Here is a 26,275-nt window from a genome sequence, read left to right on the forward strand (position 1 = left end):
TGTGTGTGTGTGTGTGTGTGTGTGTGTGTGTGTGTGTGTGTGTGTGTGTGTGTGTGTGTGTGTGTGTGGTGTGTGGGGAAAAAAAAAAAAAAAAAGTAGTAGTTAGTTAGTAAACAGTTGATTGACAGCTGAGAGGCGGGCCGAAAGAGCAAAGCTCAACCCCCGCAAAACACAACTAGTAAACACAACTAGTAAACACAACTAGTAAACACAACTAGTAAACCCAAAGGGCAGCCAAAAAACCGAGCAGTTAAACAGCCCAACATAGGCAAAACCTAAGGAACTCATGGAAGGGAACCCCCAAGCTCCAAGGGCAGTACTTACAGGGCACCTGGGGAAGGTAACCCTAGGCACATGCAGCCCAGCAATATACTGGAGTAATAACAGGGAAGCTTTTAACATGAAAGAATATTTTCTGACAGAAAAATGAGGGTGGTAGCAGATCGAAGAAATGTTACTAGTGGAATACCACAAGATTTAGATTTTGCACCAGTAATGTTCATTGTCTACATAAACAATCTACCAGAAGGAATACAGAATTATATGACCATGTTTGTTGAACATAAGAAACTTAGACCATTGTCATGGCCTTCAAGAAGACCTGGACAAAATAAGTGTATGGAGCAACACATGGCATATGGAATTTGATGTGAATAAATGCCATGTTACAGAATATGGAATAGGAGAAAATGGGCCACAACAACCTACAAATTATGTGAAAAAGCTTCAAAGAATTCTGATAAAGAAAATCTTACGGTGGTTCTGGATAGAAAACTATCAAATGAGGACCACATAACGATCATTGTGTGAGGGGCCTATGATATGCTTTCCAATTTCAGAATTGCTTTTAAATTCATAAATGGCAAAATACTAAAGAAATTGTTCACAACCTCTGAGACCAAAGCTAAAATATATAGCAGTTGCATGGTGCCTATATCTTAAGAAGTACATCAACAAACTGGAAAAGGTTCAAAGAATTGCAACTAAATGACTCCTGGAACTGAAAATCAAGAGCTATGAAGAGATGTTAGAAGCATTAAATATGGCAAAGCTAAAAGACAGAAAGAGGCTATATGATCACCACGTACAGAATAGTAACAGGAAGACAAAACTGATAAAGAAAAATTCTTCAGACCTGGAACTTCAAGAACAAGAGGTCATAGATTAAGCTAACTAAACAAAGGTGAAAAAATGATAGAAAATTCACTTTTGTGAACAGTGGTAAACGGCTGGAACAAGTGAAAAGGCGGAGGCCAAAAATTTTATTAGTTTCAAAGCATTATATGACTTGGAAGATGGGAGGTGGTGGGAAGATGGGACACCAAGTGTGTAGCTCTTCTCCTGTAGTCACACCACACCCTCTGGTAGCTTTCATTTCCACCAAGGGTAGCACTTACCATGCAAGACAACATGCTTCCCCACATTTCCTTGCACTTGATGCCTCTGTTCACCTAGTAATAGCTATGTACCCAGAAATTAGGCAACTGTTGTTGTGACGGGGGACCTCACTATACCTAACGTGCTACCCGTTCCCGATAATGGGAACTAAACATGGGTAAAATTTCATATTTATTTTTTTCACATTTTATATTAAATTTTTAGTATGAAAAATACCTACTCTCTCAGCCTATATTATTAACAGTGCAGATAAATAAATTTTCATATAAAATATAGTACAGTATACATAAATTAATTGTTCAATTTATGTATACATTAAAGTTTACATTAAAGTTTCTAAATTATAATAAGAGTGCATAAAATAAGATACTGCCTTATCTTCTTTATCCTAAAGAGGTTAAGGGAATATTTCAGCTCAAGAAGCCAGAAGCTAGAATCACAGAGAGAAGAGTCTTAAGAGTGGCAAGATGTCAACAGTGGGACCTTACAGGGGGTCAGTACTGGAACCTGTCTTATCCCTGCTGGATATGCAACCTCAAACATCTCCACCGCAGCCTTCCACACTCCACCCACATGTCACAGAACTTTGTTTTCCTAATAATTTACATTTTTTATATTTTACTGGATATAATACAACATGTATTTAATAATATTTTACATGCAAATGACAAAAAATATTAACACAGTTGTATGACACAAAAAATCTTAACACAGCTGTATAAACCACATTTTCTCAGGTAGCTCTAAGACTGGTAACCATAGAATTTTGCTTTAATCATCTTCATCAGCCAATGGCACCAACACCTTAAGTATCATTATCTTTGCACAATGCAAACAACAGACCAATAACATGACAGTGGGAGAAAATCATAAAATAGCTGCAATGCTGCTTTGGATAATACAACAGCGTTATGCTGACCAGTGTAGAAAGTAGTTTAGAAAGTTGAGGGTCTCATATCCATATTTACACCTATCTTCATATAATCATTTTAAAAGCTAACTTGTTTGGTGCTTTTCCATCCCATAAAGTGGGAAATGGGTTAGTGGCAATGATATAAAAACCACTGGATAATTGTCGAGGCTTCAGTAAAAAGGCCTAAATAAGCGTGGACTAAAAAGGAATACTTTATGCTGGCACAATCCGTGATCTCAAGGCAATATCACCAAATTTCAAAAGAAATGCGTGCATCTTAGAAATGCTCTAAGAGGGAATAAGAATTACCCAATTCTCAAGTTTTAACAATTTTGGAGAGTATGTTTAGAGAGGAATGCCTGGAATATTTTTTGTTGTGAAAACTACCACCAGAAGTAATTCCCTAGAAGGGAAGGGAAGGGAAGATACATCAGAGACACTCACACAACAACTAACAGCAGAGAGAGTATAAATAAATAAATATAGAAATGTCCTGTTGTATGATGCTCCCTCAAATTAAAAAGATAAAAAAGTAATATTTTCACACCTTACCTTAATCCATTCAACATCATCACCACCAAGAGCTCTGACAGGAATCAATTTAACCTGCCGCTGCCGTCCAGCAATGACCATAATCAGTTGTTCTTCTGCTATATACTCAAGACTAACAATTTTTTTACCATCTCCTATCCTTGCAATTTCTGGAACAACAAAGAATTAGTGTAAGCATTGAAAATTAACAATACTCATTCTTCCTACATTATTTAAACCTTTGTAACATTTCATAGCATCGCCTGGCCTAGAGTGGCTGATGATGACTGCATGGCTTAAACACACCTTTTCCAGCTTACTGCTGATCACAATTATCTTCCGAAGCAAACTTTTTAACACTGCCCTATGATCCTGATTGACCAGAATGTAAGCCGTCTTCATCAATATTACAGTATATGTAAGTATTCCAATATATCTTAAGATTTTCAGTATTTTTAGTGATAGTGCCTTAGGAAACCTTAATGACAAATGTCCACAAATTCATTACCACTTTTATGTACAATTTCAGTTAAAAAATATTAAAATGACAATGTTGTTAACTTTCACATTATGATAAATTATACATGTGACAAAAAGAGCTAGCATTGGTTTAACTTTCGATAAAATAGTTCATGCAAGATAAGACATTCAATCACAAAGTCACAAAGTACAATAGAACTCCACTATACTGTTTACTTTTATACTGAAATCCTAAATATAAGAAAACCTTATTCACGACACACGTTGAGAGGACATATTTGCAAGGTACAAAGTCTCATTTGTAAACTTCCCAGGTTCCCAAAACAGCAGACATTCTGGGCACCTGGGATTGCAGTCCATCTTGCATTTTATTAAAGCAAGTTGTAACTTTTGTGTTTATTGCACTTTACCTAAATACTATACCTTGCTACTGTGTCGATGTACTAAGTGGTACATAATTCAGAATCATATCTCACACAAGGGATGTGTTTCATATAAATAAACAGAAAACTGTAGGTTACCACCAGCTGGATTGGCAACATTCTTGAGTATTAGCTACTCATTTTATGCCTTCTCTAGTAACTAGTATGTTGAAATATACTCTACTTTCCATTAGTCTTAAGACAGCTTGTCTACTGTATAAAACTATTAATATTGAATTTGTATAATTAACTATGGCATATAGGCTGTATAATGTGTCATGGGTATATAAGAAAGAGGGGAAACTAAGATTGCAGCTTACAGTCATCAGGCTAGTTAAAACATTCTTGGTAAGTGGTGGCAGAGGTGGTGGTGTTGAGGCTCAGGGCACACACTACTAACATTGTGATGTACACAAAGGTTTCTTTTTTAGGGTATCAAACCATTGCAACAATTTAAATAAAATGTTAAAGATCATATAACAATATTGGAAAAAGGTATCTTATATGGGGGCACTGCGATCATATACATATTGTATTTTATTACTGTATTCACCTGATTTTATCTGCAAGATCAAGCTATTAACTCTAGAACCCCACCTTTCCAACTGCCAATTGTAATGACTCCCAACCTATTTTCCCTTATCATATCTACTAGCCAACTACTGACTATCCTTGGTATGCAACCCACAACAGCTGCAACTCTCAGGTACCTGTTTACTGCTGGATGACCTCAAGTTATATGGTGAACGTAAACATGGCTCAAATGCTTTAGTCCTGCTGTGGGAGATCGAATCTTAAACCCTCATTTGTGAGCCATTCATCCCATTACTCCCACTGTTCATCCCATTACTCCCACTGTTCATCACATTACTTCTGCTACTCATCCCATTAGTACCATTGTTCACCTGATTAATCTCACTGTTTACTCAAAAATGGACACAAATTCATTCAAGTTACCCAAAGATTTATCAGGAAGTACAACAATATTAAGGCAAAACTGTCCTCATTAGTTCAAAATAAATGGAAATCCAGTGAGAGAAATACTTGCCAGTAATGGACACTAACTTACCACAATTGTCAAGGTCAATACAGAAAAGACCTTCCTCAGCACCCAATAGAAGACGGTCAGGATCGATAACTGTACCACACACGGCATTTTTTATCAGCGTTACACTACCATCAACAACCTCGTGGGCAGTAAATATCTGCCGAGAAAAAAATTACATAAAAATTTGCATGGTCATACAATACCAAATACAGTGGCACCTAGACTTACAATTGCCCTGACTTACGACAATTTCGAGTTACAATGTAAATTTGATCGAAAAATGTGACTCGACTTACGATAGTGTCGTCGACTAACAATATTTGTTGGTACACGTTTGGGTCAACCGAGCGCGTGGTTCCCGGTCACGCGGATCGACCTGCCTCGGTTTACTACAGCCGCCTGCTTAGTGACAATCACGCCTATAAGAAATTCTGTTTTTGTGGGGATTTTTTGCTTTTTGAACATAAAAACTGATTATTATATATCCTGCCATAGGTCCCAAGAAAGTCAGTGGTAAGGTTCAACATATGAAAACCCATATAAGGATGACCATAGAGCAAAAACAAGAGATCATTCGTAAATATGAACACGGTGTGTGGGTTGTTGAACTAGCTAGGCAGTACAACAAATCTCAGTCAATGATATCCACCATACTTGCTAAGAAAAAGGACATTATGAGTGTTAAAGTGGCAAAAGGCGTATCAATAATCACGATACATAGAACACAAACACTTGAGGATGTTGAACAGTTGTTATTAATTTGGATACACAACAAGAAGTTAGCAGGTAAAAGCATTTCAGAGGCCATCATTTGTGAAAAGACAAGAAAATTGCATGAAGATCTTATAAAGAAAACCCCTGGATCGAGTGATGCAGAAGTGAAAGAGTTTAAGGCGAGCAGGGGATGGTTATCTTGAGGTTATCTTGAGTTTATTTCGGGGCTTTTTTTTTCAGTGTCCCTGCGGCCCGGTCCTCGATCAGGCCTCCACCCCCAGGAAGCAGCCCGTGACAGCTGACTAACTCCCAGGTACCTGTTTACTGCTAGGTAACAAGGGCATCAGGGTGAAAGAGACACTGCCCATCGTTTCTCGCCGGCACCCGGGATTGAACCCGGGACCACAGGACCACGTGTCCAGCGTGCTATTCGCTCGGCCGGCTGGCAACCCCCCCCCCCATGGTTTGAGAAATTTAGAAAAAGAAGTGGCATTCATAGTGTTGTGAGGCATGGGAAGGGGTGCCAGTTCAAACAAACTAGCGGCGGAAACATTTACAGTATTGGCGAATTTAAAGATTTTGTGCAGAGAGGCATACCTACCACAACAAGAGATTAATTGTGACGAGACAGGGTTATTCTGGAAAAGATTGCCGAAGAAAACATACATTACCAAGGAGGAGAAGTCATTGCCCGGACACAAGCCTATGAATGATCGGTTTACTCTTGTGTTGTGTGGTAATGCGAGTGGCAATTTAAAAATTAAACCCTTGCTTGTGTATCATTCCAAAAATCCAAGGGTTTTCAAAAAATATAATGTGCAGATAAACAAAATGTGTGTGATGTGGAAGGCTAATGCCAAGGCATGGGTGACTAGGCAATTTTTTATGGAGTGGGTGAAGGAGGTGGTGTGCCCTACCATCAAAAGATATTTGCAGGAGAACAGTTTGCCACTCAAGGCCCTGCTTCTCCTTGACAATGCTCCTGCCCACCCTGCCTGCCCACCCAGGCAATTGGGCTTGGAGTTGAATGGTGCTGATGTGGAGGAGTTGGTGGAAGAACACAACGAAGAACTGACCACCGAAGAACTCCATGCTCTTCGAAAGGAGCAGAAAAAGAGGTAGCTGAGGAAATTTCTTCAGGGGAGGAGGTGTCAGTACAGAATGTCCCTTCCTCAACAATTACTAAAATGTGTGAAGCATGGGAAGAACTGCAATCTTTTGCTGAAACGACTCACCCAAATCAAGCTGCAGTAGGCCATTGCCTTAACCTTTTCAATGACACTGTGATGCATCACTACAGACAAATGTTAAAACGAAGGGAAAAACAAGCGTCTCGACAAATTTTTAGCGAGACAAACGAGCAGTGAGCCACAACCAGGTCCTAGTGGTATGTAGGCAAAACATAGGAAAGAGTGTACCCCAGAGAAGTATTCACTGCCTGATGTGATAATGGAAGGAGACTCCCCTTCCAAACAGTAACACATCTTCTCCCTTATCATCATCTTCCATACGCCATCAAGAGTCCTCCATAAAGGTAAGATAAACGTATGTACTGTATAGTAGTTAGAGGAAAAAATTGTATTCAGTATAAAATGTACTTGTAAGTTATATTTTGGAGGGTGGGGAACGGATTAATTCAATTCCCTTTATTTCTTATGGGAAAAATCGCTTCGACATACGATATTTCGATTTACGATCCGTCTCTGGGAACGGATTACCATCGTAACTCGAGGCCCCACTGTATATTAAATGTACTCAGTAGTGGGGGGGAAAAAAAAAAAGAGGGCAATGAGTAGCACAAAATGCTCCTTTCTGTTCACAGGGCCAGGGTCCACTCAAGATATTGCACTTACAACACTCTAAGACAACCTGTGCCAACCATAACAAGTAACTTTATATATGGTCTTGCAAAATTATTGGAGAAGGGGAGACAGTAAAGATTTCTCAATCCACTACCACAACAACCATTTATTATGAGATTAACAACCCATCACACTTCCAGTAATCACCGAGCAGCCAAGAAGAGGGAGGGAGGAGGAGGAGAAAAAAAGAAGGGGGAGGAAGGAGGAAAAGGGGAAGAGAGGGAGAGAGCAAAAGGAAAGAGAGAATAACAAGGAAAATAAGAAATACTATTAATACCACAAATCTGAAAAAGTCAAATATACCTGTCTGTTAGGTAGTCTGTTTCTCTTCAATATGCGGTGTAATTCATTTAAAGCTACAACCCACTTGGTTTTTTCATTTTCTGTATCTGCAAGCATTAGCGTATGATGCCTCACTCCCACCATTGAAGATGTTGTTACCTGTAAAAAAAAAAAAAAGCATGCAATGAAAAACAAGCGGTACAAAAATGTAAAAAAAACATACACCGATTCCAAACACACAATGTAATTAAACGCCATTTTCTGGGTGAGCCCCAGAGGCTACCTGGAGCTATTAGGCTAATATGCGATATACAGTATTAGTCTACAACATTAGTCAAAGGAGTTGAGTCTACTGGGGACCATGAGCCAGAACCTGGCCCCCTCAGAGACGTACAGGGAGCAATGGCCTCTGGAAAAAAAACCTGTGGTTGGGGGTATTCCTCATCTGCTATCGACTGGGGTTAGGCACAAAGAAAGGTAGGCAACACACACCCTACTTGATAAGAAAATTGCAACCAAACACTGAACAGGGAGGCATAACTCCTCCAATTATTAACGAAACAAGCAAACGTCATACGCCGCTTGTCCGCACAGCCCTCCCTTCCCGGGAAGGGATGGGGGGGAGCCCAGGACCCCACAACACCGGCTACTCAACCCCAGTTTGGAGGCTAAGCATCAAAAACAAAACGAAACTGCCAACTAGAGGGAGGGAGGGAGGGTGCCACGGAGCCTCAGGGCTCACCCAGAAAATGCCGTTTCATTACATTCATCGCTGGTTTTATGTGAGGGAGCCCCTTCGGCTCCCTGGAGCTACATAATCCAAGATAAGTAAACGAGGGACTTAACTGGGAGGCAACCGCCACACGCTCATCAACTCAAAGTCGAGACAACTGGCTGTAACCTGCGACCCAAAGCCACACACACACACAAATGCCCAGGACCAAGAATGTTTTTACCAAATCAAGGGCAGCTAGGACCCTGTTCGACCTCCAAAATCCCAGCGCCTAAATGTCAGCCCAAGACATGTTGCCTAAGACCACAGCCGAAGCAGCACTTACAAACGTCATGGGCACGAGGTTAAACCAGAGGCTGGCTAGACTTAACTCTTAAACTACGCAAAGCATATGATGCTTTGAGTAACTCAACAAATTGCGCACAGCATCATATGACGTTTGGGAGTACCACGCAAGATTTAAAAGTCCTGCGGCTACACAGGGTTCACATCACCTTCCTCAAGGCTTTTGTAAACAGACGCCATTTAAAAAAAAATCGTGGTCAACATTCCTGAGCGTGGAAGCCTTAATACTGAGTGAGCCACAAAGACTGGTGCACACAGCATGAGCTCACAGCACTGTTGTTCAGCTTGTGACCACAGCATTGCTTAAAAATGTAAAAAATACATGTAACTGGTATTATTTAGAGATGATAGTATTACAGAAGACCCCCTGACTGTGAAAAAAATGACCAGGATTCTGATAATAGCAGGAGTGTTGTGATAATTTACTCTGTGCATAGTATTGTGGGAGGAGTAATATTGAGGGGAGGCAGGGCTGTAGCGTTGTCTGTCGAATCTGTATGGTCACCTGTTACTGTCTGCACTCACCATACTAGCTTAGTGGTTTGCTATGGTGAACACAAATGTAGATACTTATATATAACATGTGTGCAATTACCTAAGTGTAATTACCTAAGTGTAGTTACAGGATGAGAGCTACGCTCGTGGTGTCCCGTCTACCCAGCACTCTTTGTCATATAACGCTTTGAAACTACTGACGGTCTTGGCCTCCACCACCTTCTCACCTAACTTGTTCCAACCGTCTACCACTCTGTTTGCGAAAGTGAATTTTCTTATATTTCTTCGGAATCTGTGTTTAGCTAGTTTATATCTATGACATCTTGTTCTTAAAGTTCTAGGTCTCAGGAAATCTTCCCTATCAATTTTATCAATTCCTGTTACTATTTTGTATGTAGTGATCATATCACCTCTTTTTTCTTCTGTCTTCTAGTTTTGGCATATTTAATGCCTCTAACCTCTCCTCATAGCTCTTGCCCTTCAGTTCTGGGAGCCACTTAGTAGCATGTCTTTGCACCTTTTCCAGTTTGTTGATGTGCTTCTTAAGATATGGGCACCACACAACCGCTGCATATTCTAGCTTTGGCCTAACAAAAGTCGTGAACAATTTCTTTAGTATATCGCCATCCATGTATTTAAAAGCAATTCTGAAGTTAGAAAGCGTGGCATAGGCTCCTCGCACAATATTCTTTATGTGGTCCTCAGGTGATAGTTTTCTATCTAGAACCACCCCTAGATCTCTTTCTTTATCAGAATTCTTTAAAGATTTCTCACATAATATATAGGTGTGTGTGGGGTCTATGTTCTCCAATTCCACATTCCATAACATGGCATTTATTAACATTAAATTCCATTTGCCAAGTGGTGCTCCATATACTTATTTTGTCCAGGTCATCTTGAAGGGAATGACAATCATCTACGTTTCTTATCTTTCCTATAATCTTAGCATCATCAGCAAACATGTTCATATAATTCTGTATACCAACTGGTAGATCATTTATGTAGACAATAAACATCACTGGTGCAAGAACTGAACCCTGTGGTACTCCACTTGTGACATCTCTCCAGTCCGATACATTACCTCTGATCACTGCTCTCATTTTTCTATCAGTCAGAAAATTTTTCATACATGTTAGAAGCTTACCTGTCACCCCTCCAATATTTTCCAGTTTCCCGAACAACCTCTTACGTGGAACTCTGTCAAAAGCCTTTTTTAGGTCCAGATAGATGCAGTCAACCCAACCATTTCTTTCCTGTAATATCTCTGTTGCTCGATCATAGAAACTTAGTAAATTCGATACACAGGATCTTCCAGATCGAAAACCATACTGTCTGTCTGATATTATATTATTTCTCTCCAGGTGTTCTACCCATTTAGTTTTAATTATTTTTTCCAATATTTTGACTATTACACTTGTCAATGATACCGGTCTATAATTAAGGGAGTCTTCCCTGCTTCCACTTTTGTAGATTGGAACTATGTTAGCCTTTTTCCACACATCAGCTACAACTCCTGTAAACAGGGATGCCTGAAAAATCAGTTGAAGAGGAATGCTGAGCTCAAGTGCACATTCTCTCAGAACCCATGGTGAAACTCCATCTGGACCAACTGCTTTGTTCTTACTTAGCTCCTTGAGTATTTTTTCCACTTCGTCTCTAGACACCTCTATGTGCTCTATGTTGTTCTCTGGAATTCTTATTGTATCTGGTTCCCTGAAGATTTCATTTTGTACAAACACACTTTGGAACTTTTCGTTTAATGTTTCACACATTTCCTTTTCATTTTCCGTGAATCTATTTCCCATTTTCAACCTCTGAATATTATCCTTTACCTCCAATTTGTTGTTTATGAATTTATAGAATAAACCTGGTACTGTTTTACATTTGTCTGCAATCCCTTTTTCAAAATTTCCTTCTGCCTCTCTCCTCACTGCCATGTAGTTGTTTCTCGCATCTTTGTATCGCTGGTATGTTTGGGGGTTTGGCCTCTTCCTGTATCGATTCCATTTTTTGGCCTCTTCCTGTATCGATTCCATTTTTGTGTCTTTTTGGTTTCTGGCCCTCTCGCAATTTCTGTCGAACCAATCCTGTTTCCTAGTTCTGCATCTCTGCTTTGGAAAAAAAAAAAATTTGTGCCCTTATCATATATTTCATAAAACTTGACATACATCTCATTTACTTCATGTCCTAACAGCAAGTCTTTCCAGTCAATTTCCTTAAAGAAATGTCTGAGTTCCCCCATAATGACCTCTCCTGAAATCAGCCTTTCAACTGCTTCAACCTCATTTTCTTCCAAATTATAACACATAGCATACTTTATTCCCAATAAGACATGGTCACTTTTACCTAAAGAAGGAAGGTACTGAATGTCAAATATCTCTTCCTCTTTCCTGGTAAATATCAAATCCAGCATGGAGGAAACATCCCCTACCCTCATCTTCGTAGCTTGTTTAACATGTTGAAACATGAATGTTTCCAGGAAGAGGTTTACGAATCTACAAGTCCAAAAATCCTCCGTTCTAGCTTCATATGCCTCCCAGTTTATGGATTTTAAGTTGAAGTCGCAGACTACCAACAGTTGTGATCTATCTTTATCATCTCTGACTAATAATTTCTCTCATTATTGTTACAAGACCCTCTTGTTTATTATCTAGCTCCTCCTTTGTCCATGTGTTGCTTGGCGGTGGACTATATGCATTTATGATTGTTAGTTTATTATCCTGATTGCATATCTTTAGTGCTATTATGTCAACTTCTCGTGGATTAGCAATTATTATTTTGTTTACCTTTAGGTGTTCTTTCACCAGCACACCACCACCACCATCTTTCCTAATTTTTCTGTCCCGTCTCCAGACCGAGTAGCCTCTTGGAAGTATGACATCATTTAAAATATCATCTTCAAGTTTTGTCTCTGTGAGTGCAACAATGTCTGGTGTCTGCAGCTGTATTACATCACTTAACTCCAGTATCTTTGATCTCACTCCATCTATGTTGGTGTGTGCAATTTTAAAAAACATTAAAATATAGCCTAATTAAAAAAACTACAACTCTCAAAACAGCATTTGTCATTTAGCACAGTGCAGTGGCTAAGAAAGGCAGCCCTAAGTACGTGCAGTCCCAGTGCACTATGTTACTCCTGACCAAAACGACACAAATAGCAGGAAACACCACAAGGGCACAAAATCCTGCAAGAAATCGAGGTCAGAGTTGACAAGCACCCCAGAGCGCATCAGCCTACGAAATGAAGGTGTGAGTAGCCAGCTCGGGGCTGTCCGTGGCTCCACCCTCCAAGGGAGGGAAGGGCTGCGTGAACAAGCGGCACAGTGGCGATGTATGTTTGCTCGTTTCCTTTGGTGTTGGCGAGTTCTGCCTCTGTTCGATCTTCGCTAGCAATTTTCTTTCCAAGTGGGGTTTGTTTTGTTACGTCTATCTTTCTGGGTGTCGAACCCCAGTCGATAGCAGACATGAAATGCCCCAACCACATGAAGGTTTCCATAGGCCATTGCTCTCCGTGCCTCTCTGAGGGGGCCAGGACTCGTGGTCCTCAGTAGGCTGAACTCCAATTGACTGATGCCCCAGACTAATATATCGCATATCAGTCCGATAGCTCCAAGGAGCTGATAGGGCTGCCCACAGAAAAAATTATATAAATTTCTCCAACATTTAAAAAAAAAAAACCTCGGGGCATTTAATGTAACAAAATAAGCTATGAATTATGAAGCTTTCCCTGGGAAACAACAATGAACCCTCATGCTTAACACAATGTATTCATATATGAAATATAAAAACTTGTCTATATCTGCACAAAATGTCCCTCTGAGAAAGCTATGATAAAGGTGCAGAAAATGCACAGAGGGAGGGAGGGAGGGAGAGAGAGAGGGGAAGGGGGAAAGGGGAGTGAAGGGCAACTAGGAACACACACACCCAACCTGGATGTGTATGATATGTTGATGGTTATTCCCCCCCCCCCCCCTCCCCAACCACATATCTCTAATCATTCGTGGAGATTAATGTAACTTTGATTCCAAACCTGACATCCTTTGTCAAAGGAAGTGAGCCCAACATAAGCAACTACAAACCAATATCAAATCAACCATTACAGTCAAAGAAATCTTAAATAACTATCCATTATATGTTTTTGAGTCACAAAATACTAAATCTCTACAAATTTGGATTTAGACCCCAAATAGCATATACAATATGTCCTAATTAAAATGCTTGATATAATCTACTCAACTTATTCAAATAAAAAACTGCATTATATATATTGATCATAACAATGCCTTTGACATTATTGGCTTTATTATTATCACACTACAACAATGTGAGGTGTTGGGCTATTTGTATAACTACTTTCTCAATAAATATTGGCATTCCTCACAGCTGAATACTTGGCTCATCCATATCCTTCATTTACATCAAAAGCCTAACCAATACTTACTAACACTTCAGATCTACATTTTCTACAGATGACACTACTGTTTTTTTAAACGTTGACCCAAGTCGTAAGTACTCTAAAATATAACAGTGAGTTCAAGATAGTCTAGAAATGGATGAGAACCAAGAGATTCATACTTAATGTATAAATGATGTACTGTTCTACATATTATTGAAAAATAAATAGTATCTGTACAATAGTATAACTATGATTGTACCCTTGTATGGAATCATAGTTTTACGTACTCTAAAAATACAAGGGATGTCTTTCTTGTTGGCATGTATCACATCAGAGTCTCGCACCGTTGAAACTTCAAACTGGTCGTCTCTCATATCTAGGACTGTGCTTACCCACACACTTGGTAAGGCATTTCTGAAAAGAACACAAAATTACAAACCCTTTGCAAAATTACAGAAAAAAAAATTACATTTGAGCATATCTTAAAATATAAAAACTATTATGGAAATCATCTGCCTGGCCTGATGTCAACACCTAAACTTTTAAAAATAATCTGCAAATATCTTTTTTTCAGTCAAATCTTTTTGACTGACAGAATCACCCATCCTGCAAACACAATAAGGTGTTTATTCAGACATTAATCACTGGCCCCTCCAACTTCTCCAGAACTATCTACACGATTGTCAGGAAATATAACTTAAAAACAAGTGATGTATACAATGGTGTAGCATGTCAACAGGATAGAGCAAAACTAGTCAGAAAAGAAGGTACATATACTCCCAGCTGGATATCTGTAGTTACAGTATTAATGAATTACTGTCGCAGAGAGATGGCTTATTAACAAGCATTTTAAAACCAGCGGAAATAAGGCCTATGTTACACGAGCTGCGTGTTCAGAGTGATTTCAATTTCCAGGCTACCCCCCTAAATTTTATGTAAAATGCCAAGTGCTCAAATTTCTATAGCATTAAGGTATAATTACTTCATATTAGTTATCCTTCAAATTGTCTTATCTCTTATTTAATGCAGTGTGTTTTGCCTGTATGTCTCACTGCTCTAATTGTAAGCTTAATGTTTTATACAAGTACACACCTATTCATTCCAGCCACACCTGGAAATGATTTTTATAAATTGCTGTCAAATAAAGCTTCTACGTCTAAATTTTACAGTATATACTTCAAATCATTATGGTTTATGTTGTTATTATTGACTCACTTCTTTAAATAATGTACATAATTTTTGGAAACTCACTCAATTCCATATATACAAGCATTTATGAATAAAGTTACTGAATTTAAATATAATTAAACCTTGCAATATGTAATATCAAAATGGCAAAATTTAACACAGTATTCACAGAATAAAGATTAAAGACAAATTTTCACTAATCACGAGTGCTGGAGAGGACTTGTGTGAGCACAACAAACTTTTTGAATTAAGGGAAAGATATGTTTACTAAATAATTGTGATGGGTAGTAGGAATCAATGGATTGACGACGTGAGAGGAAATAGTAAGTGTGCACCACTACCGAGAGATACAAATTTCCTACTTCCAGCTCAGTAATACTTGTAAGCATTCACGAAACAGATGAGGAGAGAAATGCAGCAAACCATAGTGTAACTGTCCAACTTTTTCATTAAATTATTCACAATAAATATACAAAGCTTCATCATTTTTTATCATTTAAATGCTTTTTATTTCCAGTTTCCTGATTTACCTGAGGGCCACTAACCCTAGTAGCCTCAACAAGGACAGGAAGCCAGCAGCTTGTTGAAGGGTTCCCCCCCCCCTTCCCTATTTGCATTAATCTTCTTTACCAGGTTAATTTTAAAACTTAACACAGTTTTGGCATTTACTGTTGGTGGGAAAATTTATGGTTTCTACTTATAGACTGGAAATTTATTTTCCCATCTAAGCAAAAGCACAAACCATTACCATGAATATCAGACCTTCTAGCAGCACTTGCAACTGTTATGTTTTCTTGCATCTCAGAAACATGTTTTAGTATGGCCCTTCCCTATCTTCAGAAGATGAAGCAATCTAAGGATAACTTCAATGGGTTGTGAGCTTGCTTACACATTTATCAAGGTATACCTTTCTTTTCCGGTAAATTTACATTAAATTCATAATAATTCTGTCTTTTCCGAATTGTATTGCAAGATGATTACTGTACACAACCACCTCAGATATATAGGAAGAAATTGATGACTGGGCTGCGATTCTTGATTCTTACATCAGGCTTTGAGCAGCTGTGTTGATCAGACCATTAACCTGGAGACCTAGTCAAGAAACAGGGCAATGGAGAGAACGACCCTCGGAACAAATACCAGGTAAGGTACCATTTTATTACAGGTAGAAACTGGTATAAGGGGTGAACATTCTTATGATGCTAAAATACACCATTTTTACATCAACAGTCAATGTTCTGATGATGCTAAAAATGTGTCATCCATCTTCAAATTACCACCCTCCCTCCTTTTTTTTTCTTTAGTAGTAGTAGAGTGGAAATAACTTATCAGAGGACCATCCAGAGATCACTTCAGGCAACAATCCATCACTCAAGACAATAATTGCTCAGCATGTGAATACTGTCATTATTCCAGCAGGTAATTTCCAGAGCAGAGTATGAAAGTTGTGTGTCTTCTTTTTACAGCGATATAGACTGATAATGTGCACACATTAACACAATTTTTTTTAATTTAGAAAATAAATTAATGTTGAAAAATAAATGGGGAATGTTGAAATTGTTATAGACATTTGTATATTTAGCATTGTCATGCATAACCTATTGCAAACACATTTTATTTTGCATCTGTACTCTAGCACAGTCCTTTGCTAACATTTTGACACCAAACTTATATTTATAACCCAAATATTGAGAAAACCTAAAAACTAAAAAAAGCTCAGGTCACATTTAGTCGAGACAACCTACTGCAACCTGCTATGGACTTCAGGTACTGTACTTAAAGACAGCCCTTCCTTACAATGTAAATCAATGATTTCTCTTGAATTAAAATGTGCTTCTAAAGACAATAATTTTTCACTTAAATTTATGGTCATATATATTGAGCTTTAATTTTTAATTTTTTTTTTTTACTCCACACTTTACAATTTCACACAAGCACTCAAACTATTAATATATCTGAATTGTTCAAACCACCTGCAGCAATTTTTTCCACATTATATCTTCAAACTTAAGGTGACTTGCTTTATAACTCACCTTATACACTGTAATCAAAGAGACAAATATTTCAACTGTATTCCTAAATAAACAAAAAGTGTATACAGTATTACTAACCTTTCAGGTGAGATATCGTAGAGGAAGAGCTTAAAATCACACACAACAACGAACTGTCTTGACCATCCCTTCTTGACCCCTCCAGGCTTTGGTACTTTTACAAAACCTTCATATGCTGTACCAATGCCTCGAGTAGGATCAATACCCAATGGTCTCTTGGCTAGAAAAGATGCAGATGTGAATAAGCTAAAGACTAAGGTACTACAATTCCTGAATAACAGGCTATAAAATATTGTCTGGTATCAGGTACCACAAAAGATACAACAAGGAACAAGCCACTTAAACTAGTCATGTTTTAATTACACCAGGGAAATAATCACACATCTTGGGATACCAACAGTTCTCGTGTGAAGCCAGGAGGAGTGAGAAGTGAATCTGGTTCAATATGATTGGCCAGCTAGTTTTATCGCCCCTTTTCAAAGGAGTTTCACCAACATTATCATGCATCTCCCATTCATATTAATTCATCTCAAACATTCATCATTCAAACTTATTTCAATATTTATCTTCACTATAAACCATTATCTCATGAGGTTATGACTAAAATCATGTCAGGTCACCTGCTTATGCTAAATTAATATATATATGACTATTAACACTTTCGCTCGGGGATGACGCAGCATTGCGTCATCCGTTTACTGGCGGTAATGCCGGGGATGACGCAGCATTGCGTCATCCACTTTAAAAATTCGCCAAAAATCAGGTTTTTATCCGATTTTTTTGGGACTGGTTTTAAAATGTGCGCCGATGTCTTCCCATTTTCTTTGTTGAGCCTCGTGGCCCTCAGGCGGCTTGGCACATGCCGTGGGCCCATTGTCTTTGCTCCACTGTTGTGACCAATGTCGCCTCCCCTCGCATCTCAAACGTGTGAACATTTCGGCTATTTCCCGTGGCTATATTTCTTACTGCGGCTTTAGAAACTATCTACGCTTACTCCACGATGGTTAGTAATCATGAACAAGGCCCTTCCAGGAAGAAAATTGCGAAAGAAAGGCTTGAAAAGGGGTGGGAATTTGGAGTGTAGCTGGAAGGCCTCTGAGCACTCACTCACGGCTAACGCGTGGCCCGTCTTCAACTCGTCGGCGGTTGGAGCGTGACCAGGTTTTTTTTTTTATATGCTAATGTTCCTCTAGAGAATTCTAATGCGAACCCATTGAGACCAAAATGAAAGACCTAGGACAAAAATTGAGGTGACCAGAGTGAAAACATTTTATCCCGTTTGCGCGCTCCCGGGTAACTCGTTCGCACTTTCTCTGTTTGCTGCGGGTAATTAGCCGGGCTTTTGGAGTTTATATGCATTTAGTGCTGTAGAGAATTTTATTGCGAACACAATGATACCAAACTTAATCTCGTAGAAGGAGAATTGAGGTGACAAAGTTGAAGAGAGTATACACTTTTCGGAATTAACGCGCGCTTCCGTGACATGCTGGGGCCCATATCGCCCTGTCGAGGGGTGGCGCGCGGGGTGAGCGAAAGTGTTAAAACACCCCATAAAGTACAGTAGCTTACTCAAATCTAACATAATATTCCAAACAAATCACAAAGATTAAATAATTAGGAATAAAAAGTGTCCACCTGCCATGTTTAAGCCAACATACATGCATCACGCTGTCTTAATCCCTCAACCACACTCACGGCAATTTGTAATTAACCTTTTTCATTATATGCAACATGTTTAAATTTTTCATTTTTTTTTTTAATATTGTTCCTGTTTGCATAGGTTGAACTGACTAAGAAAGTTTAACTAAGTTAAACTTTCTTATATTATTTATGATTTAATTTATGCCACAATTTTGGGGGTTTTGTTTTATTTTGCAAGCAGTGCCTGGCAACTGGGAACCTGCCCTACAGGTTAAACAATTATGGAAAAAGCAAGAATGTGCCGACAACTGAAATTTGAATGCATTAATTTATCTATTACAAATACTCATTTGCAAACAATTAAATAAAAACCTATCAGACTATAAATTGTAATTTAAATAAAACACAGTTTTTACCAATTAATGCAAACAAACTGATTATCAGCTACATCTAAAAAACATCAAAAACTTCTGTTTATCAATATCTTGGGTGTCACAATTGCCTTGCATCCTACCTGTCCTGGAAACCTCACAACAGTGCCTTGCCAAGATTGCTTTAAGAGAGAAAATCCTCTTTAGATTCAAAATAAAATTCACTTCAATTATTCCAGCTCTCCACGTCAAATATGCCCTTGTGTAGAATACTGATCTCTTTTTTTTTTTTTTTTAAGCTACCCCTCTTGAAATTCTTGAAATGGACAGCCATTTGTCTAATCCGTTCACCTGAATCTCATATGTAACTTGAGTCACTGGCCTCCTGTCAGAAAAATCTGCTTCTTTCTCTCTCTCCCATCACAACTTCCATGGCTTCTGCTCCCAAGAATATGCAATCTGTTTCTTACTTTAAAGTACTGTAATACCATACTCACATCACATACAACAATTTTTTTTTTTTTGTTAAGTCACTGTCTTTCATGAATCCTAGACCTTAATGCTTTGTTGGCTCTCTCTCTTTTCATTCTAGTGTAATGTTATGGAAGTCAACTATCACCATCAGTTATCAGTGGTTTTCTCCTGCACTACTGATATATTATAATAATAATAATAATAATAATAATAATAATAATAATAATAATAATAATAATAATAATAATAATTTATTTAGGAAAAGTACATACAAAGTTGCAGAGATACAGTACAAACATTCTGTTTGATTTAAAGATAGAGGTAGTACATACAATACCTAAAGCCACTAGTACGCAGAGCGTTTCGGGCAAATTTCGGGCATATATGATCTTACATGAACTATCCAAGGTTTTACTCTGAAATTATTTTACCCTGTCTCATAGCTATGAATGCACTCAAAGTGGACAATTTTTGCCATTTCATTGACCTTCTCAAAAAAATACTCTCTATGGTTGTCAGTATGTATCATGAATTTGGTGCATCATGAAGTTCAAATATGTATACAAGATGTTCTAAAAGTTCATCTTTATGAAACCAAAAGTGGAAATTACAGTAACCTAAAAAAAAAAATTCTGATGCCGAGATACAACACACGCACACATTTTTATAAAATGGTCATTACTTATAATTAGTATAGCACAGTATATAAAATTTATGAAACTATGCACATTTTCTTTTATAACAACTTCTTATATGTTCAAATATAATCTATTATTAAGAAACTAACTTTGATATTGTACTTACTCTGGTCAGGAGGCACAGGGCAAATCTGCGGCACTTTCTCTTTACACGTAGTGTGGCAGGCAAAGCCGCAGACCTCGCACACTACTCCTTGACGAGTAAGGCCAACCATGAGGGATGTGCAGTGAGAGCACTTTATAGGGTTACTAAAAGAGCGAACTAGGAACTGATGAGCCTTTTGTTTCATCATATGAGGGGACGGTCCACTACCACTGCTACTGCTCCCTCCTGACATGCCCATGGCAACAGCCGAGTGTTGGTGATGGGCCATTGTGGGCATTACCCCTGGAGGAACACTGGTAGCAGTCTGAGGTAAAGGTGGTAGAGGACGAGACTCCATATGAGGAGAACCAAGTTGTTCCTGTCATGTTAAAATTACAATCAAATCTATATTTCAATAATATGCAAAGCTCTGATTTCTTATGATAAAACTGTAGAGTTTATAAGAAATTCTGAGAATAAAGTTTATCATGAGCAAGCCAGGTGTTAGGGACACATTAATGCAAGTATGGTCTTACAACATTGAATAGTTAGGCTATACTCAACAACAACAAAGTCATAGGCCCCGCACAGTACATTCAAATATTACAAAAAGAGCACACAATGATTTAAGTTTATAAATATGAAGCTCTCAAACAAATGCAGTACTCGGTATCCAGAGTGTTAAAAAGGTTAAACAAGAAAACAGTCAGAAAAATGTCTTATATCTATAGACTTACACTTGTAGAAATTACACAAATTAATTCACACATACTTTTCATTTAGAGAACAGACCTTGATTACAGTCTATTCTAGAGATTGTTTCATGTAACCTTTATCGCCTCTGACACATGCCCATGAAACATTATCTACAACTTGGTCTACTCTGATTCTGGTCTACATTCCTGGTTCCCAACCCACTGGTTGGGAACCAGTATTTCACACACTCATTTTTTTTTTTTTAGGGAGGGGGGGGGGAGTATTAGATAATGGGACCCTTTCCAAAAAGTTCTGGAACCACTACTCTACACTGTTAGGGGTACATTGTTCTCTTTTCAACCATGAATTGCTACAAGTACCTAGATCACTTTACACAAACTTTTTCATTAAATTCATTAAATTTGACCCATTAAAAAAACATCGTTGAATGTAATGAAACGCCATTTTCTGGGGGGGAGCCCTGTCTGCTCCCCGGAGCTATCCCAGGCTGACATGCTAATGTCAGACTTTGGCATCAGTCATGTGTATGGAGTTCTTAGGCCTACCGGGGCCAACGGCCAGAACCAAGCCACCTCAGAGAGGCAAGGGGAGCAATGGCCTATAGAAGCCCCCGTGTGGTTGGACGCATTCTATGTCTGCCATCGACCGGATCAGGCACCCAGAAAGGTAAGCGCCTCAAAACAAACCTCTATTCTGGTTAAAATTGCTACCAAAAGCCGAACTAGTGGATAGAACTGCCCAGCAGAAAAACAAGCAAACTAGTGTGACGTCACACGTCGCCGTGCCGCTGTCTGTGCAGCTCCCCCCTCCCCGGGAGGGGGAAGGGGGAGCCCCAGACCCTTCATGCCGGCTACCCACACCTCAGTTCTGAGGCTGGATGTCAAAAACATGAAAAAAACGTTGACCGGAGGGAGGGAGGGAGGGATGCCGGGAAGCCTCCAGGACTCACCCAGAAAATGGCGTTTCATTACATTCAACGCTAGTTTTCTGGGGGGGGAGCCCCGTTGGCTCCACGGAGCTAACTAGCAACAGACGGAAAAATAGAGGGACTTACCCAGGAGGCGGTCGTCACTCACTCCTCAATTCGAAGGCGAGACAACTGGCTGCAACCGCCGACCCAAAGCAACACAGGCCCGACGGGGCCCAGGAACATTAGGGGCCCAGGTAATGAGCAGCCAGGACCCTGTTTGACTGCCAAAAACCCCACACCCGAATATCAGATCAAGACATATTTCCAAAGACGGCAGCAGGAGCCGCGAACTTACGGACATCACGGGCACGGGGATAGACCGCAGGCTGGCTGGATTTGATAACCCTGCGGACGACCTGGGAGACCTGAACCCGCGAACTGGAAAGAAGGGAAACCGGATCAACCCAAAGAGCGTTCCCAGACACAGAAGCCGTGGCATGCAAATAACGGCGAAGCGCCGCAACCGGACACAAAGCATGATGCACCCCCCGACCGTACCAATCAAGCATCCATCACCCACGAATCCCTCCGGAACGCAGCAGTCTCATTCTTCGCCAGAAAAGAAGAAGACGGCTGCAAGCGAACAAAACAATCCTTACGACCAAAAGAGCAGAAACCCCTGCGCCGGAGGAGAGCATGAAACTCCCCGACCTGACCCCCAGAGGCTAATGCCAACAAGAAAAGAGCCACAACGAGGAGACGAAAGGTAAGCAAGCACTCCGTCCAAAGACCAGGACGGCTTAGGCGGCGCATGAGCAAGCCGGAGGTAAAACAAAGCACGAGACAGCTTGCGAAACGGTGCAGACGTAACATCGACACCGAAGGCAAGCTGAAGCGGCTCCGCCAGCGCCTCACGATACGAGGCGACAGTGTTAGGCATAAGATGATGGTCCTGAAACAACCAAGAGAGAAAGGACAAGACCACTCTAACAGACAACGAACTAACACGACGAAGACGCAAAAAGAAACAGAAGGACCGCCAGAAAACTTCATACTGCCACCGAGAAAAAGCCCTCAGAAGGGATACCAACAAGAAAGCCACCTGATCACCATAGAGATGATGATAGACTCAAGTCAAAAAACCCATATGCGAAGACTCGAGGAGAAGATCGAACCAGCCACGTGACGTACCGGCCCGATCTGCTGAAAGAGGTAAAGCAGCGGGAAAACCCTCGGGTTCGGACACCGAGCAAGCAGCGCCTGAAGCCAAGGCTGGGTCAGCCACCAAGGGGCCAGAAGGACAACTCTTCCCTGGTAAGTCTCCAAGCGAGTCAGGACCTGGAGCAACAGCCGAACCAGTGGAAAGAGGTACAGGAACCCCCACCTTGACTAGTCCAGCCGAAAGGCATCGACCCCGATGGCCTCGCGGTTGGGGAAGGGCGCCGCATACACGAAAAGGCGCCTCGACCACGCTGACACGAAGAGGTCCACTTAGGGGCACCCGAACATCTGGCAAAGCCAATGGAAGGAAACGTTGTCGACCGTCCACTCCGTGGAGTGGTAAAACGAAGCGAGACAAGCCGTCGGCCAAGACATTGGACACTCCCTGCACGTGAACCGCCAGGAGAGCCAAACCCCGAGAACTAAGCAACCAAGTCACCCGAAGCGACCAACCCCAAAGAGACAAAGAACCGCATCGAAGCCCCGCAGTTCAGGCAATGAACCACCAGAGAGCAGTCTGAATGGAGTCGAATCATCGACCTGCGGGCGACCCGAATCCTCCGAGGAGCAAACCACACCGCCGCAAACTCCCGCACTGTGCTGTGAGCTCGTCGGAAGGACGGACCCCAATGCCACCGTCCAGCCAGGTGAGCACTGGTCACAAAGCCCCAGCCGAGAGACGACGCATCCGTGAACACATCGAGCGAGGGCTAGGGTAGGCGCCAAGGCACAGAACACCGAAAAACTCGAAGAGGAAGCCGGTGACGCAGCAGCCGATGCAAGGTTCCTGGGGGTCGAACCCAGCAATCGTGAGAAAGGCGGAAGGGGCGACCCCGAAGGAACCAGAACAGCTGACGAAGCCAAACCTGACCCTGCGGGTAGACTACCATCGCGAAGTTAAGGCTCCCGCACAGCCCCTTGAGCAACCGCCGTGTGACCTGAGGGCCCACCAAAAACAGACAAAGGCGGGACCTCAGCCGCAGGAGAGACTCAAGAGGAAGAGACAAGGAAGCGGTCCGAGAGTCCCAAACGAGACCCAGGCAAGTCCAAACCTGAGAGGGGACCAGATGGGACTTCCTACAGTTTACCAAGAACCCAAACCCGGCGAGCTAGGAAAGAACCAAATCCCTGGCTAACAAGCAAGCCAACCGACTGGGAGCCCAAACCAGCCAGTCGTCGAGGTAGGCCAACACCCGAACACCTAAGAGACGCAAACGAGCCACCACGACCTGCGTAAGGCGCGTGAACACGCGAGGTGCCAGGTTCAACCCGAATGGGAGACAACGAAAGCGTTAACTTAGATGCCCCAAAACAAAACCGAGCCAGTCCCGGAACCTCGGATGAATCAGGACATGCCAATAAGCGTCTCGGAAGTCCAGGGACACCATCCAAGCTCCCAGCACCAAGAGGAACTGAACTTGAGACAGCGTAGTCATCCGAAAGGAGGGGGCAATGAACCCAGGGGTTCAGACGGGACAAGTCCAGAATCGCAGGTCCACGCAGTTCCGTTTCAGGACCGGAAACAGACGAGAAACCCATCTGAGGGACAATGTCGTTTCAACAACGCCCAAGCGAACCCACTCCAAGACGACCTGACAAGAGCACATGGGAAGAAACCTGCCCTGCCAGCCCCGACCCCCCCCCCAAAGGGGGGGGGGCACCCAACGCCACCGCAGGCCGACAGACACGACCCAAAATGCCCACGAATCGTGGGACCATGTGTGGGCGAACAGCACAAGCCTCTCCCCCATCGCACCGTCAATGGGGCAAACCGCAAAAGGGCCCTTGCCCCTTATGAGACCCAGAACCCCGCACAGAGCGAACACCGCGCCGACCAGACGAGGGCAGGTCCGAAGCAGGAGCCGAACCCGAACCTGAAACCAGTGGCCAACCACAATGAGAGGAACCCCGAGCCCTGGAATGACCCCTCCGGGAAGACCCACCCCAGGACCCCCGGAAAATCAGCAAGTCCAACATCGGACAACAAGCCGACGATGCAGCCTGGATAAACTGCGCCACCTACCTTGAGGCTACCTTGAGGTGCTTCCGGGGCTTAGTGTCCCCGCGGCCCGGTCGTCGACCAGGCCTCCTGGTTGCTGGACTGATCAACCAGGCTGTTAGACGCGGCTGCTCGCAGCCTGACGTATGAGTCACAGCCTGGTTGATCAGGTATCCTTTGGAGGTGCTTATCCAGTTCTCTCTTGAACACTGTGAGGGGTTTGCCAGTTATGCCCCTTATGTGTAGTGGAAGCGTGTTGAACAGTCTCGGGCCTCTGATGTTGATAGAGTTCTCTCTCAGAGTACCTGTTGCACCTCTGCTTTTCAACGGGGGTATTCTGCACATCCTGCCATGTCTTCTGGTCTCATGTGGTGTTATTTCTGTGTGCAGGTTTGGGACCAGCCCCTCAATTATTTTCCACGTGTAAATTATTATGTATCTCGTGGAAAATAATTGAGGGGCTGGTCCCAAACCTGCACACAGAAATAACACCACATGAGACACATGAGACGCCACGGCCGACTCCTCAAACAGAAGAGGACAAAAAGGCGACGACAGCCTAAGAGCCAGAGCCCAAACAGATTCTACAGAGGAACCCAGCACGGCCTGCCAACACGCGAGACGGGAAGCATAAAACAGGGAAACCGCATCCCGCAAAATCGGTGTGAAAAGCTTCAACAAGGCAGCCGACGAACGCGCTGCCGAGGACAAGTCGCCGGACGCCGGGAAGGACCCAAACGTCCTCACATCCTCCATGAGCCAATCCGAGGATAGCTCCAGGAGGGAAAAGAACCACAAGGCCGAAGGCAAAAGGCCCCAGGCGAGCAAGTCCTCCGCCACGAGCGCCTCCGAAAGGGTGGGAACTTGCACATGGAGCTGAACAATGCCCATATTGCGGGGAAGAGCAGGGGCAAACAAGCACTCGTTCAGGTACTCAAGATCGCCTTCCAGGAAAACCTGAACCACCGTGGAAGCTTCCCGCCACTCCAGCGTGCGGGAACGACAGAAAGAATGCCAGGAATCCAAAACAAACAAGGGGCAGTCAGCTAGCCAGGAAGACTCTGGAACCTCGTAACGGAGCCAGAAAGGGAACGAAGTCCCAAACTTGAACTCGGACAGATCCATTTCCGAGGCATAATCCGGGTCACGCAGGAGGTATGCTGCAAGGGCCGTCCGCACCACACCAGGTTGGATGCAATAAGCCGAAAACCTCCGGAAAGACGGAACTGCACCCGGGAAAACACAGAACCGAACCCGGGGAGGGGCCGACACCAAATCCAACTCGTACGCAGAGGTGGGAT

At 41.8% G+C, this 26,275-nt stretch overlaps 1 protein-coding gene across 6 annotated transcripts in view; it reads right to left on the reverse strand.

Annotated features, from left to right (window-relative positions):
• The window catches only part of gek (serine/threonine-protein kinase gek), a 494,332-nt gene that overhangs the window by 142,886 nt on the left and 325,171 nt on the right, over positions 1 to 26,275 (reverse strand). For all 6 annotated transcript variants that reach the window (XM_069304649.1, XM_069304648.1, XM_069304646.1 and 3 more), the window contains 6 exons: positions 20,149 to 20,506; positions 16,919 to 17,078; positions 13,907 to 14,033; positions 7,672 to 7,809; positions 4,814 to 4,949; positions 2,864 to 3,012 (listed from right to left, as the gene is read on the reverse strand). In XM_069304649.1, the coding sequence (XP_069160750.1) occupies positions 2,864 to 3,012; positions 4,814 to 4,949; positions 7,672 to 7,809; positions 13,907 to 14,033; positions 16,919 to 17,078; positions 20,149 to 20,506 (1,068 nt within the window). The remainder of the gene's footprint in view (positions 1 to 2,863; positions 3,013 to 4,813; positions 4,950 to 7,671; positions 7,810 to 13,906; positions 14,034 to 16,918; positions 17,079 to 20,148; positions 20,507 to 26,275) is intronic.

Source organism: Procambarus clarkii, chromosome 52, assembly GCF_040958095.1.
Source record: "Procambarus clarkii isolate CNS0578487 chromosome 52, FALCON_Pclarkii_2.0, whole genome shotgun sequence".
Classification (NCBI taxonomy): domain Eukaryota; kingdom Metazoa; phylum Arthropoda; class Malacostraca; order Decapoda; family Cambaridae; genus Procambarus; species Procambarus clarkii.